At 38.7% G+C, this 25,189-nt stretch overlaps 1 protein-coding gene across 1 annotated transcript in view; it reads left to right on the forward strand.

Moving 5' to 3' along the window:
* The window catches only part of FMO1 (flavin containing dimethylaniline monoxygenase 1), a 33,769-nt gene that overhangs the window by 8,121 nt on the left and 459 nt on the right, over window positions 1-25,189 (forward strand). The window contains 9 exon segments of the mRNA XM_059929803.1: window positions 9,867-9,979; window positions 10,035-10,128; window positions 13,283-13,445; window positions 13,743-13,752; window positions 16,722-16,854; window positions 20,030-20,229; window positions 22,010-22,365; window positions 23,345-23,373; window positions 23,375-23,418. Of these exon segments, the coding sequence (XP_059785786.1) occupies window positions 9,867-9,979; window positions 10,035-10,128; window positions 13,283-13,445; window positions 13,743-13,752; window positions 16,722-16,854; window positions 20,030-20,229; window positions 22,010-22,365; window positions 23,345-23,373; window positions 23,375-23,418 (1,142 nt within the window).

Consider the following 25,189-nt stretch of genomic DNA (forward strand, 5'->3'; position numbering starts at 1 on the left):
CAGAAATGAAAAAGGAGAAGTTACAACAGACACTGCAGAAATACAAAGCATCCTAAGAGACTACTACAAGCAACTTTATGCCAATAAAATGGACAACCTGGAAGAAATGGACAAATTCTTAGAAAGGTACAACCTTCCAAGACTGAACCAGGAAGAAATAGAAAATATGAACAGACCAATCACAAGTAATGAAATTGAAACTGTGATTAAAAATCTTCCAACAAACAAAAGTCCAGGACCAGATGGCTTCACAGGTGAATTCTATCAAACATTTAGAGAAGAGCTAACACCCATCCTTCTCAAACTCTTCCAAAAAATTGCAGAGGAAGGAACACTCCCAAACTCATTCTATGAGGCCACCATCACCCTGATACCAAAACCAGACAAAGACACTACAAAAAAAGAAAATTACAGACCAATATCACTGATGAATATAGATGCAAAAATCCTCAACAAAATACTAGCAAACAGAATCCAACAACACATTAAAAGGATCATACACCACGATCAAGTGGGATTTATCCCAGGGATGCAAGGATTCTTCAATATACGCAAATCAATCAATGTGATACACCATATTAACAAACTGAAGAATAAAAACCATATGATCATCTCAATAGATGCAGAAAAAGCTTTTGACAAAATTCAACACCCATTTCTGATAAAAACTCTCCAGAAAGTGGGCATAGAGGGAACCTACCTCAACATAATAAAGGCCATATATGACAAACCCACAGCAAACATCATTCTCAATGGTGAAAAACTGAAAGCATTTCCTCTAAGATCAGGAACGAGACAAGGATGTCCACTCTCACCACTATTATTCAACATAGTTTTGGAAGTCCTAGCCACGGCAATCAGAGAAGAAAAAGAAATAAAAGGAATACAAATTGGAAAAGAAGAAGTAAAACTGTCACTGTTTGCGGATGACATGATACTATACATAGAGAATCCTAAAACTGCCACCAGAAAACTGCTAGAGCTAATTAATGAATATGGTAAAGTTGCAGGATACAAAATTAATGCACAGAAATCTCTTGCATTCCTATACACTAATGATGAAAAATCTGAAAGAGAAATTATGGAAACACTCCCATTTACCATTGCAACAAAAAGAATAAAATACCTAGGAATAAACCTACCTAGGGAGACAAAAGACCTGTAGGCAGAAAACTATAAGACACTGATGAAAGAAATTAAAGATGATACCAACAGATGGAGAGATATACCATGTTCTTGGATTGGAAGAATCAACATTGTGAAAATGAGTATACTACCCAAAGCAATCTACAGATTCAATGCAATCCCTATCAAATTACCAATGGCATTTTTTACGGAGCTAGAACAAATCATCTTAAAATTTGTATGGAGACACAAAAGACCCCGAATAGGCAAAGCAGTCTTGAGGCAAAAAAATGGAGCTGGAGGAATCAGACTCCCTGACTTCAGACTATACTACAAAGCTACAGTAATCAAGACAATATGGTACTGGCACAAAAACAGAAACATAGATCAATGGAACAAGATAGAAAGCCCAGAGATAAACCCACGCACCTATGGTCAACTAATCTATGACAAAGGAGGCAAAGATATACAATGGAGAAAAGACAGTCTCTTCAATAAGTGGTGCTGGGAAAACTGGACAGCTACATGTAAAAGAATGAAATTAGAATACTCCCTAACACCATACACAAAAATAAACTCAAAATGGATTAGAGACCTAAATATAAGACTGGACACTATAAAACTCTTAGAGGAAAACATAGGAAGAACACTCTTTGACATACATCACAGCAAGATCTTTTTTGATCCACCTCCTAGAGTAATGGAAATAAAAACAAAAATAAACAAGTGGGACCTAATGAAACTTCAAAGCTTTTGCACAGCAAAGGAAACCATAAACAAGACGAAAAGACAACCCTCAGAATGGGAGAAAATATTTGCAAATGAATCAACGGACAAAGGATTAATCTCCAAAATATATAAACAGCTCATTCAGCTCAATATCAAAGAAACAAACACCCCAATCCAAAAATGGGCAGAAGACCTAAATAGACATTTCTCCAAAGAAGACATACAGACGGCCACGAAGCACATGAAAAGATGCTCAACATCACTAATTATTAGAGAAATGCAAATCAAAACTACAATGAGGTATCACCTCACTCCTGTTAGAATGGGCATCATCAGAAAATCTACAAACAACAAATGCTGGAGAGGGTGTGGTGAAAAGGGAACCCTCTTGCACTGTTGGTGGGAATGTAAATTGATACAGCCACTATGGAGAACAATATGGAGGTTCCTTAAAAAACTAAAAATAGAATTACCATATGACCCAGCAATCCCACTACTGGGCATATACCCAGAGAAAACCGTAATTCAAAAAGACACATGCACCCGAATGTTCATTGCAGCACTATTTACAATAGCCAGGTCATGGAAGCAACCTAAATGCCCATCAACAGACAAATGGATAAAGAAGATGTGGTACATATATACAATGGAATATTACTCAGCCATAAAAAGGAACGAAATTGAGTCATTTGTTGAGACGTGGATGGATCTAGAGACTGTCATACAGAGTGAAGTAAGTCAGAAAGAGAAAAACAAATATCGTATATTAATGCATGTATGCGGAACCTAGAAAAATGGTACAGATGAGCCAGTTTGCAGGGCAGAAGTTGAGACACAGATGTAGAGAATGGACATATGGACACCAAGGGGGGAAAACTGCGGTGGGGTGGGGATGGTGGTGTGCTGAATTGGGCGATTGGGATTGACATGTATACACTGATGTGTATAAAACTGATGCCTAATAAGAGCCTGCAGTATAAAAAAACAAACAAAACAAAAAAAAAAAAAAAAAAAAAAAAAGAGTAGCCCCCGCTCGCCGCAACTAGAGAAAGCCCGCACACAGCAACAAAGACCCAACACAGCCAAAAATAAAATTAATTAATTAATTAATTAATTTAAAAAAAAAAAAGAATCCACCCGCCAATGCAGGGAACATGGGTTTGAGCCCTGGTCCGGGAAGATCCCACATGCCACGGAGCAACAAAGCCCGTGCGCCACAACTACTAAGCCCTGCGTGCTGCAACTACTGAAGCCCACGCGCCTAGAGCCCGGGCTCCACAAGAGAAGCCACCGCAATGAGAAGCCTGCACACCGCGATGAAAAGTAGCCCCACTCGCCACAACTAGAGAAAGCCCGCACACAGCAACGAAGACCCAACGCAGCCAAAAACAAAAAAGAACAAGAGCTGCGAATGTCGTGCATTGAGAGACTGTCTCTATGTATCTATACAGGAATGACTTTTATTATCATTTTATATCTATTTTTTAAATGAGAAAGGAGAAACCTCTGACCTGACAAAGGTTTCTTCCCATTGCCTATAATCCTCTCTGGAGGACACAAAGCTTGAGAAAGTAAATTTCCACGGTAATTGTAGAAGAAGAATATTACAAATAACAGTTAACATTTTGGGGCTTCCCTGGTGGCGCAGTGGTTGAGAATCTGCCTGCTAATGCAGGGGACACGGGTTCGAGCCCTGGTCTGGGAAGATCCCACATGCCATGGAGCAACTAGGCCTGTGAGCCACAATTACTGAGCCTGCGCGTCTGGAGCCTGTGCTCCGCAACAAGAGAGGCCACGACAGTGAGAGGCCCGCACACCGCGATGAAGAGTGGCCCCCGCTTGCTGCAACTGGAGAAAGCCCTCGCACAGAAACGAAGACCCAACACAGCCATAAATAAATAAATAAATAAATAAAAATTAAAAAAAAAAAAAAAAACAACAGTTAACATTTTTTGAGAGCTTACCAGGCACTGTTCTAAATGCATTAGAACTATCATTTCGTTTTATCCTAGGGGATATGTAGTATTGTTATTCCTATTTATAGAAGAGGGAACTGAGACACAGAGAGGTTAAGAAAATTCCCAAGGTCACCCAGCTAAAAATGTAGAGCTTGAATATGAACCCAGGCTGTCTGACTCCGTGGTCTGTGCTGACAAGAACTATACTCCACGCATTTCCAGAGTCTGTGCCACAGCTCAGGAATAAGGGCAGGCAAATCCTGGACTGTCCATGGAATCGCATGAAGTATTCTAGTGAATATGATGTCTTTCCCATTGTACTGCAGGACCCAGTGGACCAGGAAGCCAGAAACCCCTCCATTCTTGCCTTTATTATTTTTCCCCTCTGTACAATCCATCTCCCTTCCCCTCTCATTCAGTTCTACCTTCAAGACAAAAATCTTTCCCCTAAGTGCCCCTATCAATTCTCAGGAAAAATGTGCTTCCACATACAGAGTGCCACACAGAGGGCAATTGGCACACAACAGAGACAATGCCAAGAGTGCCTGCAGCCGGGGGTCCCAGCAGGGCCTGAGAATCACTGGGGCAGTTTGTTCACTGAGGCAAACACTGGAGGGGAGGGCTCAGGACCTGCAAACCCCATTCAGAAGTGGCATGGACTCGTACTCTCTGTATATATCTGAAACACTCCAGACCTTATATTTTACCAGGAGAAACAATCAGTGGGAGGAAAGAGAGACAGAGCAAAGTGGTGTTGGATTCCATCCTAAGGTCAGGTTTCCATACTAAGCTACAGTTTCTCCTCAGCTGGCATCTGTGATGCATTACTTCACATTAGGCTTCAGTGTTTCCTGGAAGGTTTTCTTCTTCCTGCCTTTACAATTATTTTCCAAAATTTTGCGCAGCAGAGTTGGTTTTTTTTTTTCTATTTTTGTTTGTGGGTTCATTTGTTTTAAGGTCCCCATGGTTCCCTGACTTATCCAATTCCAATGAGTCTCTACTACTCTTTGATTTTTAAACATGCCATTATAAAATGTTTTAAATTTTTTTGAACTACGTTTATGGAAATCTTTACAACATGATATTATGCACATCTCTACCCCCCTTTTGACAGTATGTATTCCAAATTGAGCCTTTTATTGTTGTTAACTAGAAATTGGCGCTTTTAACAAAGTATTATTTACAATGTGATGCTCTCAGGTGCCAGAGAAAAGTGAGGGAGCTTTGGTCATACACAAACTGACCCCAGAATGTTTATAACTGATGTTTTTCTCCTTTTACTATAGTTTCTTCCCCTTCTGTTTGCTCTCACTTCTCAATATTACAGCTCTTTAGAGCTATTCCCATTATCTTTTTCCTATAACCCAGAGGAAACTTGATCACTCTTAACTACACCAAACCAGCACTAAATTTAGTTCTAATACCTGGCTTCAAGTTTAAGGATGTTCTAAATCTGTGCTGCCCAATAAGGTAGCCACCAGCCACATGTAACTGTGGAATGCAGTTGATACGACTAAGGAACTGAATTTTTTATTTAATTTAGTTTTAATTCATTTTAATTTTAAAACCAATACTCAATTCAGTTATTGGAGAATTTTTAAGTGTATTTGTTAACAATCTGGGTATGTAAATCCACTTTTTCAAGTGAAAATTTAGCATTTGGATTCAGATGTGTAAAATATATACTAGATTTAGAAGACTTAATATGAGAAAAAAGTTTTAATACTTCATTAATAATTTTTATATTGATTACATGTTGAAATTATAAAATTTTGGATATATTGAGTAAAATAAAATATACCATTAAAATTAATTTCATCTGTTCCTTTTTATCTTTTTTAATGTGGCTGTTGGAAATTTTTAAAGTGCATGTGTGGCCTGCATCACATTCCTATCGGGCAAGACAGCTCTAAAGTCTTGTTACTTAAAGCGTGGTCCGTGACCCAGCAGCATCTGCATGGGAGCTTGTGAGAAATACAGAGTCTCAGGCTCACCCAGACCCACTAAGTCAGCATCTACGTGTTAATAAGATTCCCCAAGCAATTCTTTTTTTTTTTTTTAACATCTTTATTGGAGTATAATTGCTTTACAATGGTGTGTTAGTTTCTGCTTTATAACAAAGTGAATCAGTTATACATATACATATGTTCCCATATCTCTTCCCTCTTGCATCTCCCTCCCTCCCACCCTCCCTATCCTACCCATCTAGGTGGTCACAAAGCACCCAGCTGATCTCCCTGTGCTATGCGGTTGCTTCCCACTAGCTATCTATTTTACGTCTGGTAGTGTATATATGTCCATGCCACTCTCTCACTTTGTCACAGCTTACCCTTCCCCCTCCCCATATCCTCAAGTCCATTCTCTAGTAGGTCTGTGTCTTTATTCCCGTCTTGCCACTAGGTTCTTCATGAACTTTTTTTTTCCCCTTAGATTCCATATATATGTGTTAGCATACTGTATTTGTTTTTCTCTTTCTGACTTACTTCACTCTGTATGACAGACTCTAACTCCATCCACCTCACTACAAATACCTCCATTTCGTTTCTTTTTATGGCCGAGTAATATTCCATTGTATATATGTGCCACATCTTCTTTATCCATTCATCTGATGATGGACATTTAGGTTGCTTCCTTGTCCTGGCTATTGTAAACAGAGCTGTAATGAACATTGTGGTACATGACTCTTTTGGAATTATGGTTTTCTCAGGGCATATGCCCAGTAGTGGGATTGCTGGGTCGTATGGTAGTTCTATTTTTAGTTTTTTAAGGAACCTCCATACTGTTCTCCATAGTGGCTGTATCAATTTACATTCCCACCAACAGATTTGCAAATGAAGCAACTGACAAAGGATTAATCTCCAAGATTTACAAGCAGCTCATGCAGCTCAATAACAAAAAAACAAACAACCCAATCCAAAAATGGGCAGAAGACCTATATAGACATTTCTCCAAAGAAGATATACAGATTGCCAACAGACACATGAAAGAATGCTCAACATCATTAATCATTAGAGAAATGCAAATCAAAACTACAATGAGATATCATCTCACACCGGTCAGAATGGCCATCATCAAAAAATCTAGAAACAATAAATGCTGGAGAGGGTGTGGAGGAAAGGGAACCCTCTTGCACTGTTGGTGGGAATGTAAATTGATACACCCCAAGCAATTCTTAACAAGATTTAGAAGCACAAATCTAGAGAGCTATGCTTCTCAAACTGTGGAGAAGAATCAGGTTTGTTTTAATTTCCAAGAAATTATAGACAATCATATTTGTAAAATATAATAAAATGAACTATTAGAAAGGTGAAAATGAAACAAAGGAAAATGTCAAAACATAAATTCAAACTCCTTTGAAAGTGTGCACAAGGCAAATACTATAGAGAATCTCTATTACACTTGTAACTTTTTGCTAAACAAAACCATATGTGTGAAATACCAGTTCTCCACATTAAACACCTGTAGGCACACTTTCACTACACATTGTACATATTAATACTTAAGGTTTATAATGTGATAATTAAGCTTGCTTCTTGTTTGTCATTTTATCTAATCTGGGCTGAATGGATGAGAGCACTTCTCCCAAGAGATAACATATATCTAAACTGTTTCTAAATTTTGCTTAACAACACCCATAGTAGAGAAATGAGGCCCACAGAATATAAGAATGGAATGGAAGAAAAGATTTTAAAGAAACCTCAGCAAGCTCAGGATATTCATTTTTTTAACTGCTATCCAGAATGAAGCAAGTAGTGCTGTATTTTTAAAATTTAACTTCAGTCCTTTATCAGTAGTCAGTTCTGATCATTTATTCTGTAAAATTATAAGCAAATATCAATTATCTTTCAATGAAAGAAAATAATTATAGCTTTTATGCACTTTTGGAAAACAGTTTTCAAACTAACCTTAAAATGTTACACATTGGGGACTTCCCTGGTGGCGCAGTGGTTAAGAATCCGCCTGCCAATGCAGGGGACACGGGTTCGAGCCCTGGTCCGGGAAGATCCCACATGCCGTGGAGCAACTAAGCCCGTGCGTCACAACTGCTGACCCTGCGCTCTGGAGCCCGCGAGCCACAACTACTGAGCCCATGTGCCACAACTACTGAAGCCCAAGCGCCTAGAGCCTGTGCTCCGCAACGAGAGAAACCACCACAGTAAGAAGCCTGCGCACCGCAACGAAGAGTAGCCCCTGCTCACCGCAACTAGAGAAAGCCCACACGCAGCAACGAAGACCCACACAGCCGAAAATAAATAAATAAATAAATAAATAAATTTTTTAAAATTAATTAAAAAAAAGTCGTACACTGTAATGTAGTCTTACCCACATTACTAGTACTCAGTTCAAATCCCACACAACTCATCACGTGACTTAGACAAAACCAAGACTGATCTATGTCCCGTTCATCACGAAGGAGTCCACATGCCTGGATACTGAGCAATGTCAAATTATTGCTATAAAAGTTTCGAGATGCTTACTCTCACCTTCTGTACTTATATTGTCATAGACTGGTAATAAAAAGTTCATATCAGTCTGGCTCTGCTGACTACATCTTTGTTTCTTCATTTTTTTTAATTTTTTTTTTAATTTGGTTGTGCCGGGTCTTAGTTGAGACATGCGAACTCTTAGTTGTAGTTGTGGCATGCATGTGGGATCTAGTTCCCTGACCAGGGATCAAACAGGGGCCCCCTGCATGGAGAGCTCAGAGTCTTAACCACCGCACCACCAGGGAAGTCCCTACATCTTTGAGTAGCACTGCTTTAGATCTTCCTACAGAATGAAAGATCAGGATTTAAATAGTCATCTTTCTCAGAAGCCATTTAGATTCCAGTTTTCTAGATTTATTCTGGATAAATGGGACTGTCAGATGTGGAGTCACAAATAAGCAAGATAAGGTGAACTCATCAGTTGATGAGATCGGTATCATTAATTCAAGCTACAAAGGTATGTTTATAATTTTATTTTCTGTTATCACTACATATTTCATGCAGATCTAGACTCAAACCTTTTGAGGGAACAAAGTAAGTCCTCTCCATATGTGAGGTTTATGTTCACATTTCTACTTGTTCACACAAGTAAAATAATTTTTGTTTCACAGGAAAAAAGAACTATACATATACAAGATGGTAAACAATATTAAAATACTAAGGACTTTCCTACTGAAATTAGAACAATTCTTTATAATACATCTAAAAGACAGAGGCAATGTACATACCTAAATGAATAATTAAAACTGCCCACTACTCAACCTTGTAGTAGTTGTCTGAGATGTTGCTATTTGCTAGTTACCCAAGTCAAAACTGGAGTGGGAAATTGTTTAGTGTTTTGCCATGCTCACAGTTGTCCAATCTGGAAACCTTTGACCTGCTTCCTCTCCCAAACCTTAAATCCAAACAATTTCACAATCCTATGTATTCTACCTTTCTGCTACCTAACAAATCCCATGTCTCTCATTTTCAACTGCCACTGCCTTTGCTCTGGCCCTCATTGGCAATCGCATGGATTTGTGTTTCAGGTTCTTAACTAGCCTCATTTCCTTCCTTTCCAGATCCCTCTAAGTTATCTTTTGTAGAACCAGAATTATCTTTTCAAAATTTAATATGAATCACTTCCATGAATTTCTATGAAATTAAAATTCCTTAACTTCAGACACAAAATCCTTCAAAATCTGAACCCCCTTTCTCCATAATCCTTTCAACAATACCTCATGAAACCAAAGCAATCGTTCATCATCTAGATACTACTTCCTGGCTCTGGTGTATTTCCATATTCTCCTGTATTTTGCAGTGATACTGTGTGAGTCTGGACAGGTGAGTTTATCCTAGGTTTGTTAGCATGCAATAAATGAAACTGTAATTCTGATCATGATATTCATAGTGGGGTCCAATATTCATCATCTTTCAAGTAAGTGCAGGATAGCGAATTCCATTAGAAAGTAGCAGGTAGCATACGTAAATTGTATGGTTCAACGTCTAAAAATTAACATCCATTTCATGTGTGTGCATGCACATGCACACATGCATACACACTCATGTGCATGCACTGTTTGTACAGGAACATGTTGAAGAAGGCAGAGCCAGCCTCTACAAGTCCATGGTTTCCAACAGCTGCAAGGAGATGTCTTGTTACCCAGACTTTCCATTCCCAGAAGATTATCCAAACTATGTGTCAAATTCTGTATTCCTCCAATAAAGATGTTAAAAAAAAAAAAAGAATTCAAAGAAACAAATTATTAAAAAAAAAAAATTCTGTATTCCTGGAATATCTCAAAATGTATGCAAACCAGTTCAACCTTCTGAAATGCATTCAATTCAGGGTAAGAAAGGCACAAAACATCAGTTAGTAGTCAGGAAGTGTTTCCTACCTATTTTCTATTATCTCTCTCTACCCTAGGTTCTGTAGATGAGATAATGAACTGGCAAGATTGTTGATACCAGGTTGGATTCCTTTTCCCCTTTTACTTACAATCACCCTAAGTAAATCTGGAGATACTTCGTCTAAGGATTCGTATGTATAAACTTTTAGTTTGCAATGCCTACAACCAAGTATCCAAATGGACCTTAAAAATGTCAAACCAGATTTTCAGTTTGGGCCAAATGCCTATACACAGGGACATTGAGAACTTCCTATCAGCTCCTGGGTACTCTCTTTTTACTATCCCTTTATATGAATGGATGTGTGCACTGGCCTATACACAAGAGAATGTCACTATTTGAAGGAAATCTTTTCTAGATATCTTAGGGAATAGAAAAATCTTTGATATTTTCTCATTGGCCATACCCACCTCCCTTCCCATTTCAGAGGACAGAGACAGGAGGTAGGTAGGAGGACAAAGGCAAATAAATATATCCTCTTTCTCCTCTTTCTTTCTTCCTTTTTTCCTTCCTCTGCAAGAAACACATGAAAATCCATGTGTTTCCCTTCTATTACCCTCCCTATCAGGGATGGGGATGGTAAGGAATTCATGGAGAATTACACAGAGAAAGTAACATGAATGGAAAGATTGACTAAAACAAGTACCATATAAGATTCACATTCACAACCTTAAAAGTACTCCTGATCAAAATGAAGTCACTATCTCGAAGAGATATCCACACCTCCATATTCATTACAGCATTGTTTACAATGGCAAAGCCATGGAAACAACTGATGGATAAATGGATAAAGAAAATGTGATAGATGATGGATGGATAGATAGATAGTTAGATAGATAGATAGATAGATACATAGAACAATGGAATATTATTCAGCCATGGTAAATAGAGAAGAAAATCCTGTCACTTGCAAACACATGGATGAACCTTGAGGGCATTATGCTAAGTGGAATAAGTCAGACAGAGAAAGACAAATTCTGTATGATCTCACTTATATGGAATCAAAAAAAGAAAACTCATAGAAACAGAGAACAGATTGATGGCTGCCAGAAGTAGATGGGGGATGGGGAAGGTAAATGGGTGAAGGTAGTCAAAAGTAATAGACTTCCAGTTACAAGATAAATGAGTTCTGGGGATGTAATGTACAGTAGAGTAACTATAGTTAACAGTATTGTATTGTATATTTGAAAGTTGCTTAGAGAGTAGATCTTAAAAGTTTTTATCACACAAAAAAAAATGATAACTATGTGGGGTGATGAATGTTAAGTAAACTTATTGTGGTAATCATTTTACAATATACACATATGTCAAATTATTAGGTTGTACACTTCAAACTTATACGGTGTTATATGTCAATTATATCTCAATAAAACTGGAGAAAAATAAAAGTACTCCAGTTGTCCAAAGAATATTTCATCCCACTTCCTTATTTTCCAAGGGACAGAATAAAAATAAAACACTACCATAGTCAATGGATATAATCCACAAAAAATATATTTGATGCATCAGAATTTCTGAGTCTGAAGCATTTCCTTCACTACCTGTTTCCCAAGCCTGTTTCAAAATAACTTTAAAAAACTAGATGTTCACCAAAGTTTTAAGAAAGTACACACAAGGGCTTCCCTGGTGGCGCAGTGGTTGAGAATCTGCCTGCCAATGCAGGGGACACGGGTTCGAGCCCTGGTTTGGGAAGATCCCACATGCCATGGAGCAACTAGGCCCGTGAGCCACAACTGCTGAGCCTGCGCGTCTGGAGCCTCTGCTCCACAACAAGAGAGGCCGCGATAGTGAGAGGCCCGCGCACCGCGATGAAGAGTGGCCCCCGCTTGCCACAACTAGAGAAAGCCCTCGCACAGAAACGAAGACCCAACACAGCCAAAAATAAATAAATAAACAAAGTAAACAATGCGTTAAAAAAAAAAAAAAAAAGAAAGTACACACAAGCAGCTGTCTGTAAGAGGTTTTGTTTTTCCTTCCTCTCTATACATTCTAAATTTTCAGTGATGAACACATTATTTTCAAGATAAAAATAAATGTATTTTGAAAGTTTTTTTAATTAACTGAAAGTTTATATTTTAAAAAGACAATTGCTAATACAAATGTAGAACCCAACAAGCACTTCAAATATTATAAACCAGACAGTGAACCGTTAGGAGGGACTTGAGAAGTCTGTCTTCTTTGAAAACTGAAGAGGAAAGCAAGGCAGCAAAGTCTCTTGGTCAGTGGCTCATTTATGCTTTTAAACTTGACTTGTAAATTTCTTTTATATATTTTCTGAATCAGAATCTAGTACCCATGGATATACATGTACTCCATGAGAACAAAAATAGACCACAGTTGACCCTGGAGCAACACGGGGGTTTAGAGGCGTCAACTCTGTACAGTGGAAAATTCCCATTTCCTCCATTTCCCAGATGCCTCTGTATCCACAGTTCCACATCCACAGATTCAACCAACTACAAATCCTGTTGTATTGTAATATTTACTATTTTTAAAAATCCACGTATAAGTGGACCTCCGCAGTTCAAACCCATATTGTTCAAGAATCAACTGTATTTGAAATTTAGACAACTCCCAACAAATTCAGCCATAAAGTTAGCACTTTTCAGTAGTTCTCTAGATCTGGGAAAACTTCAACATCATAGTCTATAAGACCTTTCATAAACTAAGATACTTGGGACCAAATTTATATTTTCAATTACATATTCAATATTATCCATGTTTCTATTAAAGGAGCTGTTGTAAAGGAACTGTTGTATACGAGAACTATACATAACAGAAAAATAATTTTAAAAACATAGAAAGACCTAAGTCATAATCTTGGTTCTATCACTCACTGTGAGAATTTGAGTAAATCACTTAAAAATTCTGGACCACACCACCTCTCTTAAATACCCCTCTACAACTCGAAGCTTAGAATACTTCCATCAGGAAATTACGATCAATCTGATAGTCCAATTTGATTTCTAGGGTTATGCTTATTAATTATGTTTCGTCTGTGCTCTAGAACATTTGAAATGTCAATTGGCATGTCAGCCAGCAGGCCCTTACTGGAACCTTGAAAACTATTAACCATGTCTATGATTCTTTTTTCAGACTAAAGTCTGCAGTGTAACAAAACGCCCAGATTTTTCTGTTACCAGCCAATGGGAGGTAGTCACTCTGCATGAAGGGAAGCAAGAGTCAGCCATCTTTGATGCTGTCATGGTCTGCACTAGTTTTCTTACTAACCCATATTTGCCACTGGACTCCTTTCCAGGTATAGGCTTTTTTGCAACTGACCTTAGTTTGTCTCATGGGAGCCATCCTTACACTGGATGGGTCTGGAAATAAATCCCTATTGATTCCTCCATTAAACAGTTAAAGTTGTGAGGTAAGAGGGTTTTTTCCCTAACCAGCACTATCTGGCCAATTTTTGGCTTTCATCTGTTTCAAACAACTTATGAGTACCAAAGAGCAGAATGAATAACTACTAAGCAGTTTTATGCTTCACTGAAGTTCAATGTCCCTCCCTAAGTGACTGGCAGCACTCAGAAAGTCTTCTAAGACTTGGGAGGCCTAGACAAGTTGTGAGCCTCAGCAGTGGTGCATTGACAAAGATGAGTGTAGAGGTCACAGAGGTCAATCGGTGAATAAAGGAAAAAGTAACGTGATTTTTGTTTGTTTCTATGAGTCATAGCAATTACCTAGATCAGAGGTTTATGGCACTGGATTAATAGTCAGTAGGGGCATGAGCCTTAGGAGGCAAGTTAAGACATCTTTGTGTCTCAGTTTCTTTATCTGGCTTTTGTAACCATGATTCATGGTAATCTATGTCAAATTTCAATTGGATTACAACTCAGAGGGAATAGAAAATTCAATGGTTTGGTTTATTTCATCTGCAGTAAAGGATTCAAAAAGTTAAAACTTTAGGAAATTTTTCTCTGAATCATCTACATATGACTTGTAGTGATCCCAAGGCTTGGTTCACAATTAACCCACGCACCTCTGATGATCCTTTGTCTGCCCCCAGAGGTTACTCAAGTCAGGTTAAGTTAAGATAAAGCATATCCTTAAAACTGCCATAGACTATAATCATTGAATTGGAATGCAGTTCAGTCTTCTTCCTGGTGCAGGAAACTCTTCACCATCCCTGAGAAAGACTCAACAGCCTCTGCTTGAACACATTCAACAATGAACTCTTACCACCCCACCCTTTTCTTGCCTACAGAGAAAAATCCCTGAGCAGGCAAGGTACTCCAGACTCCCAGGAAGGAGTACCTGGTACAGGATCACTCCAAGAATCCGGAAAATTTCATAACATAGAGAGTACACTGCATTTATTAGGCACCTACAGTATACTGCACAAGACGCTAAGAATACAGAGGTGGATAAGACAACACATAGCCTGCATGAAAAGAGTTTTATAGGAGTCCAGTGGAGGAATCACATCTACACATGACCTGGAGTGATAGCAATACTCATTTTACAACAAACTCATGTACCTCCAATGATCCTGGATCTGCCCCCCAGATGTTACTCAAGTCAGGTCAGATTAGGATAAAACATACCTTGAAAGCAATGGAGTCAATGTACTCAGTTTAAATAGGATGAGCTTGGGACCCTGGAGGTATACATTCTAGGCTATACAATTAACAAGCTATATAATCTTGGGCTTTCCACTTAACCTTTCTAAGCCTCTGTTTTCTCTCCTAGGAACTTAGGGGTTTGGACCACCTTACCCAATAGCATACATCACAAATCAAGCAAAAAGAACTCTACAGTACTTGCCGTCCTTCTCAATATCCATCTTACCAGCCACTACCAATTGGTCACTTAAAATCCGTGGCTAAATTATTGTTAAGGAGCCTTTGAGTACTAAAATTTCATGACTTTAGACTTGAAATGGAGTCCTCCAAATCTCACCATCTCCCTCTCTGCCCCACAGCAGACTTGCTTAGTCTATATATACTCCCTAGGGTCGTTGTTAACCATTACAAAAATTAAATTCATTGAAGTTATTCAAAAATGCATGTCGTGAGTTCTGGAGGCAATTCCATAAAAGGTGTTCCAAAATGTCTTAGTAAAAATAATAGGTATTACAGCTGGAATAAATATATAATTTCCCAAGGTAACTAATTTTATTAATTCAGATACCATATACATTCAGCTGTGTTTACTAACACAACCACTTCACCTCATAAAAGTTCTTGCTCTGTTCTCCTGTAATATAAGTGGGGAAAGTATTAGCCTGGTAGAAGACTCAGCTACAGAGTCTCATTTTTGTCCATTTGTGGTCCAAAACAGCCTGATCCAGTGAGAATCTAAGATAACCTAACATTCAGGGATAATTCTATTATTCTTATTAAACTTGTCCGGCTCTCCCTTCCTGGCAGTTCTTGGATCCAGACTGGGTCCCTGTGCTGAGTTAATATTTAAACTTGGTTGCGTCATTGTTAAATTCTAAATGATCTAGATTGTGGTTGGGCTCTAACTGAGATTCATGTTAGATTTCTAATGATTTAAGATGAAGTAAAGAGCTACTGGGCCTTGGTAAGGCTACGTGCCACAGCATCCATACTCATCCCCTGAGAATCTAGATGTCTTATCACATTTTCTTAAAAAAAAAAAAAGATTCTTTGTACAGGACGTATTACTTTTGATTGTGTTGCACAACCTTGAGTATTTTCCAAAACTCTCCAAACACACCTGATGTTTCAGTGAGATTTGGCATCAACTGTTTGAGATATCTAGCTGGAACAGCGGCTCTAATCCCAGTGTAACTAACATAATCCCTTTTTCTCTGAGCCAAATCTGGCTGACTCAGCAAACCCAGCTTGAGTTACTGTCAGTCACCAAGATGAACCCACAAGGATCTTTTCGAATAGGAACCATATTTTTATTTATCTCCCATGTCATCTAGCACAGTGACAGGAACATAACAGGTATCCAAAAAAGCTTGCTGAATAGAGTGGAAGCACTGACTCATAGTTCCCTTTAATTTCTCTGCTCTTGCTCCTTACTTGTGAAAAGTTCTATATAGATCAAATATTAGTAAATAGAATATTTCTGTCCCATTGATTTCTGTCAAACTTTGAAAGGTAATGACTTCTTACACTTTAGTTTAATAAGTTTTTATGCCACGATTTCTTTTTTTTTTTTTTTTTTTTTTTTTTTTTTGATTAGAGAAAGGTTTATTGCAGGGCAAAGCAAGGATAATGGGTGGCTTATGTTCCAAAACCTTGAACTCCACAATGGTTTGGGGGGAAAATTTTTTATAGTGCCATGATATTTTAACTTAGTAATCATCTAGTAAGTAAAACTAGAGGCCTATCTAGTGAGATGGAGTAAGTATTTCCATTAAATAAATAATCACCCATTAATTTCTGTACCTTGTAAAATTATATATTCATGTTTCAGATTTTCTTAAAATTGAGTATGCTATGAAAACAACCTAAATCATCTGTCAAAAGGATGTTATTAACTGAATAACATGTATATTTCATTCACTAGTCTTATAAATTTTCTATTTGACTTCTTTTTTTTTTTTCTATAGGTATAAAGGCCAGTACTTTCATAGCTGACAGTATAAACATCCAGATATATTTAGAGACAAGAGAGTTCTTGTGATTGGAATGGGGAATTCTGGCACAGATATTGCTGTGGAGGCCAGCCACGTGGCAAAGAAGGTATCATTCTTGATGTTACCTAATGAGGAGCTTTATCTTAAGACACATGCCTCAGGCAAACAGTATTTGACACCATGATAACTGATGAAAGGAAAAAAAAACTCCTAAAACACACACACATACACTAAACATATTTTTTTAGGTATGTTTTTCTTGAATGTTCATAAATATTACTGTGAATTCCAGGTGTCATTTTTCTTCCAAATCCAGCTTCTCTGACTTCCTATTTTTGTCATTTTCTCAGTCAAAAAGAGCTATAGGGGACATCTGTTTCTTACTCAGTCCCACAGGTCAGAAAATTCTGGCAATTTTTCTTGCTAAGATCTCCCATGTGCTCCTTCCTTTCCTTATTGATTGCCACCACCCTCATCAGGTCCATACCACCTCCCACTGAGTCTATTGCATTGTCCTCCTAATAATAATTATGGAAATAGTCAATATTTATTGGGCTTGCTTACTCTGTGCCAAAAATGGCACTAAATGCTTCACTGCATTACCTCAACCAATTATCAAAACAAGCCACAAAGTAGGTACTAGTATCCTTGACTACAGATGAAGAAACTGAGACTTAGAGAAGTTAAATAACCCGCCTAAAGGCGTACCACCAGCAGGTGGTAGAGCCAGTCCTCAAATCCTAGTCTCTTCCATTCAAAACCCCAGCTCCTAATTCTACTGAGCTGCACTCCTACCCCAGTCCAACCCCCCACACACAACAATCCATCCAGACCCCCAACCACCAACAAACAAATCCTCTGAAAAGATTGCTGTCATTATGACACTCATGTTAAAAAAACTAACTCCCCCTTACCTAAAAAAATAAAAATTACAATTTGCAGATGTATCAGCCCTGCATTATAGGGGTCTCCACAATCTGGTCCAAATCTGCTGTTTTAACTTTTTCCCACACTATTTTCCCACATGATCATCAACTGCACGCTGACAGGTCTACTCTGTGCCCTTTCCAGTTCCCAAGTCTCTCTTTTCCTCTTTGTTCACACCATACCCCTCCCTTCTGCAGTGCCCTTTTCTCTTTTATTACAATTTAATTTACATTCCCAGATACCTCAACCCAAGACAAAATGATCTCTCACTAGTATGAATTTATGTAATAATTGTAATTTACACTCCTCGGTCAGCACTTTTAGTTCTTACTATTGCTAATTACCCTTTTTTAAATTAATTAATTCATTTATTTATAGCTGTGTTGGGTCTTCGTTTCTGTGCAAGGGCTTTCTCTAGTTGCGGTGAGCGGGGGCCACTCTTCATTGCGGTGCGCGGGCCTCTCACTATCGCGGCCTCTCTTGTTGCAGAGCACAAGCTCCAGACGCGCAGGCTCAGTAGTTGTGGCTCAGGGGCCCAGCTGCTCCGCGGCATGTGGGATCTTCCCAGACCAGGGCTCGAACCCGTGTTCCCTGCATTGGCAGGCAGATTCTCAACCACTGCGCCACCAGGGAAGCCCTGCTAATTACCTTTTATGGTATGTATTTTCTTTCCAACTATGCTGTAAACTCATTGAGAGCCATTCAGCCAACAAATCAATATTTGTTGTTGAATTCCACTATACCGAATGTTATGCCAGGCATGGGGGATACACTGGAAAACAGAACAATCAAACAAGATTCCCTCTATCTTAGAGCATATACTCATGGGGGAAACAGATGTCAAATAAATAAATATAAATAATTAGATCAATAATTGCAAGAGTGGAAATAGCTCTGAAGAAAAAGAGTTGGGAGTGTGTTCCCTTCTGGAATTTTCAAAAAGGAACTCGATTGATTGATTGACTAATTGATTGATTTGGAGAGACTTAGCAATTTGGTGGAGTTATCCTAAAGGAAGGCAAAGGAGGTTCTGAAGCAAAAATTAACACAGGCCTATCCATGATGACCACCACATGTGGTCATGCTTCGGCACACATCATTTCTATATCGACAAAGAAATTCCCCTTGCTTCAGGATATAATTCATATCTACCAAAATGCCATATCCGATTCTGAATCATGACAAAGAGAGGCAGGTGCATACTAGAGAATAGACTTGAGGATATGGGGAGGGGGAGGGGTGAGATGTGACAGGGTGAGAGAGTGTCATGGACATATATACACTACCAAATGTAAAATAGATAGCTAGTGGGAAGCAGCCGCATAGCACAGGGAGATCAGCTCGGTGCTTTGTGACCACCTAGAGGGGTGGGATAGGGAGGGTGGGAGGGAGGGAGATGCAAGAGGGAAGAGATATGGGAACATATGTATATGTATAACTGATTCACTTTGTTATAAAGCAGAAACTAACACACCATTGTAAAGCAGTTATACTTCAATAAAGATGTTTAAAAAAAAAAAAAAGAGGCAGGTGCAAATATGTCTAATGTCAGAATCACTGATGTGCTCATAGTTCTTGCCACCATACTGCTCCATCATGTTATAAGGTCAAACAGATGTATAATAAAAACACTAACACTGCAGCTGTGGCCACCCCACAGCTGTGGATGCCCCAGTTTGTTGGGAGAAAAACCATGTATTAAATCGGTTGTTTTGTATCTGCAAAGCAACAGATTTTTGACGAATTTTTTTTTATTTTTAAACAGTTCTACAGACAACTCCTTATTGTATAGGTACCAGAACAACTATTAGCTTAGTGAACTCGGTCAGCAGGTAAACTCAAGTAGCCAGATAATCTGTCCAAAGAACAAAAACAAACAAAAAAACCCCACCAAAACCAGTTGTATTACTGAATTTTACTGTCAGTTCTAACAGTGGTTTGTGTCAAAACCCTTTGCGGACAACTTTCAATTGCATCCATGCCCTGTTCTCGTTTACAGTTATTAGCATACTAAGTTGTTATCACCTGTTCACTGTTTTCTCACATGCGATTCTAAGCCCACTACAGCCAGCCTCAATACATAATTCACCATGGTGTCTAGCACTGAGCCTGGCAGATAAAAAGTGCTCAATAATATGTTCTAAGGCATTTTAATACTCTAGATATTCAAACCATTATCTCAAAAGAATAACTTTAAAGTGGGAGTTAGAGGAGTCAAAACTGTCTTGTCAGGGATGTGTTTTGAGGGTGGCCGACTTTTTGGTCGACTTTCAATTCACAAAACTTCTCGAATCTCTGGCAGAGCCAGCCCTGTTCACTGTGTCAAACTGAGTGACCTCTTTGATTGCTTCCAGGTGTTCCTCAGCGCCACCGGAGGGGCGTGGGTGATCAGCCAGGTCTTTGACTCAGGCTACCCATGGGACATGGTGTTCGTGACGTGATTTCAGAACATGATCAGAAATTCTCTCCCAACTCCAATTGTGAATTGGTTGATAGTGAGAAGGATGAACAGCTGGTTCAATCATGAAAATTATGGCTTAATACCAGAAGACAGGTAAATATGGAGTGTCTGCTGAGAGCTATTAGGGAGAAGGGGCCTCGAGCTTTCCAGTGGCATATCCAAACCAGGCAGTAATGTGACAACATGACTGAATGTGAAGGAAACTTTCATACAAATTACTTAATTTAATTAATTTAATTAAACTTAATTACTTAATTTGCTTACTTAAATTACTTAATTTAAACAGTTAATAGCTAACTGTTTTTGAGTGCTTGGTAAGTGAAATTATGTAATACGTAATTGTCAACAGTCCTTTAAAGTAAGTAGTATAATCTCCCTTTCATGGTGGGTATGCTAAGGTTTAGGGAAGTTCAGTCACTTGCCAGAGCTCATTTAGTACTAAGTGGGCTCTGTGACCTTGGCAAGTTACATAAACCTCAGCTGCAGCAATCAAAAGGGAATAATTCGTCTATGACTCTTCTGACAAAAGCAACACACTTGCCTGTTTCACTGTGTTGGAAAAATTGAATCCTTCCCCATGTCTCTCTAAGGGCAGTGCCTTCTCCTTGTCAAGATGACCTTGATTTCAGTCTTGTTCTTTCAGTTACAACCCATGACTTATCCCATTAACAAGAACCAACAGTTTTACTTTCTCATTCATTGAGTCTGTACAATGACATTCCATTACCAGGGTGGCACCACAGCCTGGAGATCCTGTCTGATCTTCCTCCAGATTCCACTCTGCACCAGCAGGGATCAGGTGGTACCCAAGCCACAAGTGATGGCAGGCAGCCCCCTTCCTACTACATGTACTTCATTCCTCTGGTTCTCTTCATCCTTCTCTCGTATACCTTGCTCTCTCCCTGCATTTTTTCCTTCCTTTTTTATTCCTACCCTGTTCTACTTCTTAACTCCAGGCCTCTTAGGGGTTTAACTCTTTTCACCAGAGCTTTTTCTACCATAAGTTTTAGAATGGCAGCCTGAATGGCAGCTATAAAGAATTTTATTTAATCCCATAAACCCTAGAATATATAAAAGGAGCCTGAGGAATTGTAATCTCTTCTCTCTCAGATTTACCTAACCCTTTATCATTTCCAAAGTTCTTAAATATATACTATTTCATATGTTCTTCATCCTACCCAATGAACTAAGGATGGCAAATGTTAGTGTCCCTATTTTACAGATGAATAAAAGAAAGCCTACAGGGACCCAATGACTTTCCCAAGCTCTAAGTATAAACATTTGGACACAAAGCCACCCTTACTACCTCCTGCTCCAATGCTCCTTCCGTTTTATCATATTGTCTCTTTCTGTGCATTCACCATAAGCCAAAAATGGCTCGGCTTACTTAAAATCATCTTGCTAAGTGTTTGTTTTGTGATTCCAAAAGCATAGGCAGAAAAAGATAATTCTGCCCTTATTCCTCTTAAACACATGCAAGTTTTCCTTGTACAGTTGCTTCCTAGGAGGAGGGAGTTTCCGGCAGTTCTCAGCAGATATAGAAGTCCCCAGTCTCCCCTGTGGTCCTTCAGCATTCAGCTATCTCTAAAGTGACAGTGATAGCTGAATGCTGAAATTCAACAAGAGAAGCAGGAGCTAGAGAAAGCTCTGGCCGCTTTCTCCTCAGGCTTCTAAACTCTGGTAAATGGTAAGCATATCCCATCATCCTTCTTGGTCATTCATGAATCCACTCCCACAGAGGTAACTTCTCCCAAGACTGGCACCTCCTGCCTAATGGAGGGGAGAGTCCCAGAATGAAAAGAAGGGAAGGAGGAGGTAGGACTGGCTGCACTGGTCCCTGGCAGATCTCTTCCCCATCCGTGTTTATGTCTAGGACACAGCTAAGAGAGCCTGTGCTAAGTAATGAGCTCCCAGGCCGTATCGTCACTGGGAAAGTGCTCATCAAGCCAAGCGTAAAGGAGGTGAAGGAAAACTCTGTTGTATTTAACAACACCCCAAAGGAAGAGCCCATTGATATCACTGTCTTTGCCACTGGATACACCTTTGCTTTCCCCTTCCTTGATGAGACTGTGGTGAAAGTTGAAGATGGCCAAGCATCACTGTACAAGTACATCTTCCCTGCACATCTGCAAAAGCCAACCCTGGCTGTTATTGGCCTCATCAAACCCTTGGACTCCATGATAACCACAGGGGAAATGCAAGCTCGATGGGCTGTTCGGGTCCTGAAAGGCAAGTGCATGAGCAATAGCGGGACGTATATGTTCAGTTTGCCATATTATTTTGGATACTGGAAATTTCGAGGCCTTCCCCAGGTTCTATCTAAAACCACAGAACTTTTAAAAGCAAAGTCATCTATTGTTCACCAAATTACACTATCACAGTGAATTTGTGTCGTGACCAGCACAAAAGATAAATCATGGATCAAAAAATATCAACCTGTTATTTTGCCTGAATCAACTGGTTCAATTAAAATTAAAAAGTTCATATATACATGTAAGGTAGTATTAGATAACAAAGCAAATATAGTAAGTAGCACAAGGAATCTTGCTCAAAAGGTAATTTTAGAACTCCATTGGAATTTGAAACCCCATGACTAATTTAACAATTTTCCCTACATTTCTTATTCAAGAATCATTTGAAAGGTTATGAAATTAACTTGTTTGGCTTCATTCCTGAAATATCCATTTTGAAGTTTTAAAGTTATATTTTCCTTGGTGGTAATTGTGTCTCCTAGTGATTTTTTTAGGCAACGAGTAGCTGCTATTATATACTAATACCATATATATGTGTGTGTGTGTGTGTGTGTGTGTGTGTGTGTGTGTGTGCGTATATAAATACTGCCAATAGGAAGCTTATGTTATAAACTTAGTTGGAAGCTGAGAGCTGACATTATACTTGACTTCTAAATAAAATTTTCAGAAAAAAAAAAAATTAAAAAGTTCAATCAATTGAATGACAAAATTCAGTCAAGCCAGTTGTGAGGGTCTGTCACATCAAATAAGTAATGAGATGTTCTGATACTTATCTCTTCAGCTGATGGCTTTATCACCACAGCCATCCACTTAGGCTGCTAGTATTTCTGCCAGAAGAACAGATGACTAGCTGGGTACTAAAAATAAAATATGAGCGGTGGTAACGTATCTTTACCTGCTAAGTAACCACTGAAACCTAAAGTTAAATTGCATTTTTTATTTGTTTTGCTTTACAGGTGTTAATAAATTACCACCATCAAGCATCAATGATAGAGGAAATTAATGCAAGAAAAAAAAACAAGCCCAGTGGGTAAGTTAAGTACTATGCATTCTTTTTGAATCATAACTAAAACTGGTAAAGCAATAGCAAAGAAAGGTGAGAGTTACATTGGAGAAAAAAGAAGCACCTGAGATTTAGAGAAGAAAAAAAAAAAAACTAGGCCTGTTTAAGGAGAGAAAAGAGAAAGGGAAATTGAGGTTTTCATGTCCCAGACTATCACTTTAGACCATGGTCATCTAGCACCACATGGAGTTTAGATTCTAAACCAAAATATAATTAATCTCATCTACCAGATACTATTCTATATCTCTATCCATAATCAGCAGGCAAGCTGTTGTGTTTATCCGCTCTGACACCAGAAAGTTCTGCTCATTCATTCATTTCAAAAAATCTGTGTTCAGCTCTATTGTTTTTTTTTTTTAATTTATTTTTATTTATTTATTTATGGCTGTGTTGGGTCTTCGTTTCTGTGCGAGGGCTTTCTCTAGTTGCGGCAAGCGGGGGCCACTCTTCATCGCGGTGCGCGGGCCTCTCACTATCGCGGCCTCTCTTGTTGCGGAGCACAGGCTCCAGACGCGCAGGCTCAGTAGTTGTGGCTCACGGGCCCAGTTGCTCCGCGGCATGTGGGATCTTCCCAGACCAGGGTTCGAACCCGTGTCCCTTGCATTGGCAGGCAGATTCTCAACCACTGCGCCACCAGGGAAGCCCAGCTCTATTGTTTTTATTCAGATGACTACTCTAGTGCAGGAGTCAAAATAGGGCCTATGGGCCAAATCTACCGACTATCTATTTTTCTCGTTTACAATTTTAAATCATTGGAAAGAAGATTTTTTGATATGTGGAAATTATATAAAATTCAAATCACGGTGACATAAGTAAAGTATTATTAGAACGCAGCCACACTCATTAATTTACAAATTGTCTAAGGCTGCTTTCGCATTACAACAGCAGAGTTGAATAGTTTAGGTAGAGACCCTAATATGGCCCTCAAAGCCTTAAGTATTTACCATCTAGAACCTTTTGCAGAATAAGCTTGTTGACACCTTCTCTAGAGGAGAGGTCTCCACTTGTGCTCTGCTCTTTGGCTACCACCAAGGGCCAGGGATAAAGGAAGGGAGATGGCCAGCGAAGAGGGAGTCTTGCCCCTTCCTGACTCCTAATCTTAAAACATCTCTGGTTTTATCTGTTTTACTGTTTATCTGTTTCAGACTTTGATATAAATTTTCACTTAAAAAAAAAAGGGTCTCTGTGGCAGAATAAGAGTTTTAAAATCACTGCATTTAAGAAACATCACTTTTCTCATTCATATGTATTTCCAAACTTCAGTGTTGTTCTACCCTTGTCCAAGTGCTAAATACCAAAATAATAAAAGCATTTTAGGAGTCTCTTCTTCATCCTCAACCTGGGATATGACCTGATCTCCATTATGGAATTCTAGTATAACATAAATCATTAATTAGAACTATGTGATGTAAAAGCTTCTGTCACATAGGTCAGTCAATGATATTAGGGATTAATACCAGCATTACAGGGAATTCCACCCTATGATTTTTGTGGTTTTTCACATTATACAAATCAAGCAATAATTGAGTTCTAGAAAGATTTAGGAATAGTAAAATCATATAAAATCTTTTTTTCTAGAAATTGCTAATCATTTGACAACAGAACTAAAGTAATACGAGATCCATTATCAGCATTTGGAGCACCATATGTACAGAGTATATTTTCAAGGAATCCACCTTGTATTTAAATAATACTGTAAGACCATTAGACAGCTATGGGCATGGAGGGAAGAATACAG

This window comes from Balaenoptera ricei, chromosome 1, assembly GCF_028023285.1.
Source record: "Balaenoptera ricei isolate mBalRic1 chromosome 1, mBalRic1.hap2, whole genome shotgun sequence".
Classification (NCBI taxonomy): Eukaryota; Metazoa; Chordata; class Mammalia; order Artiodactyla; family Balaenopteridae; genus Balaenoptera; species Balaenoptera ricei.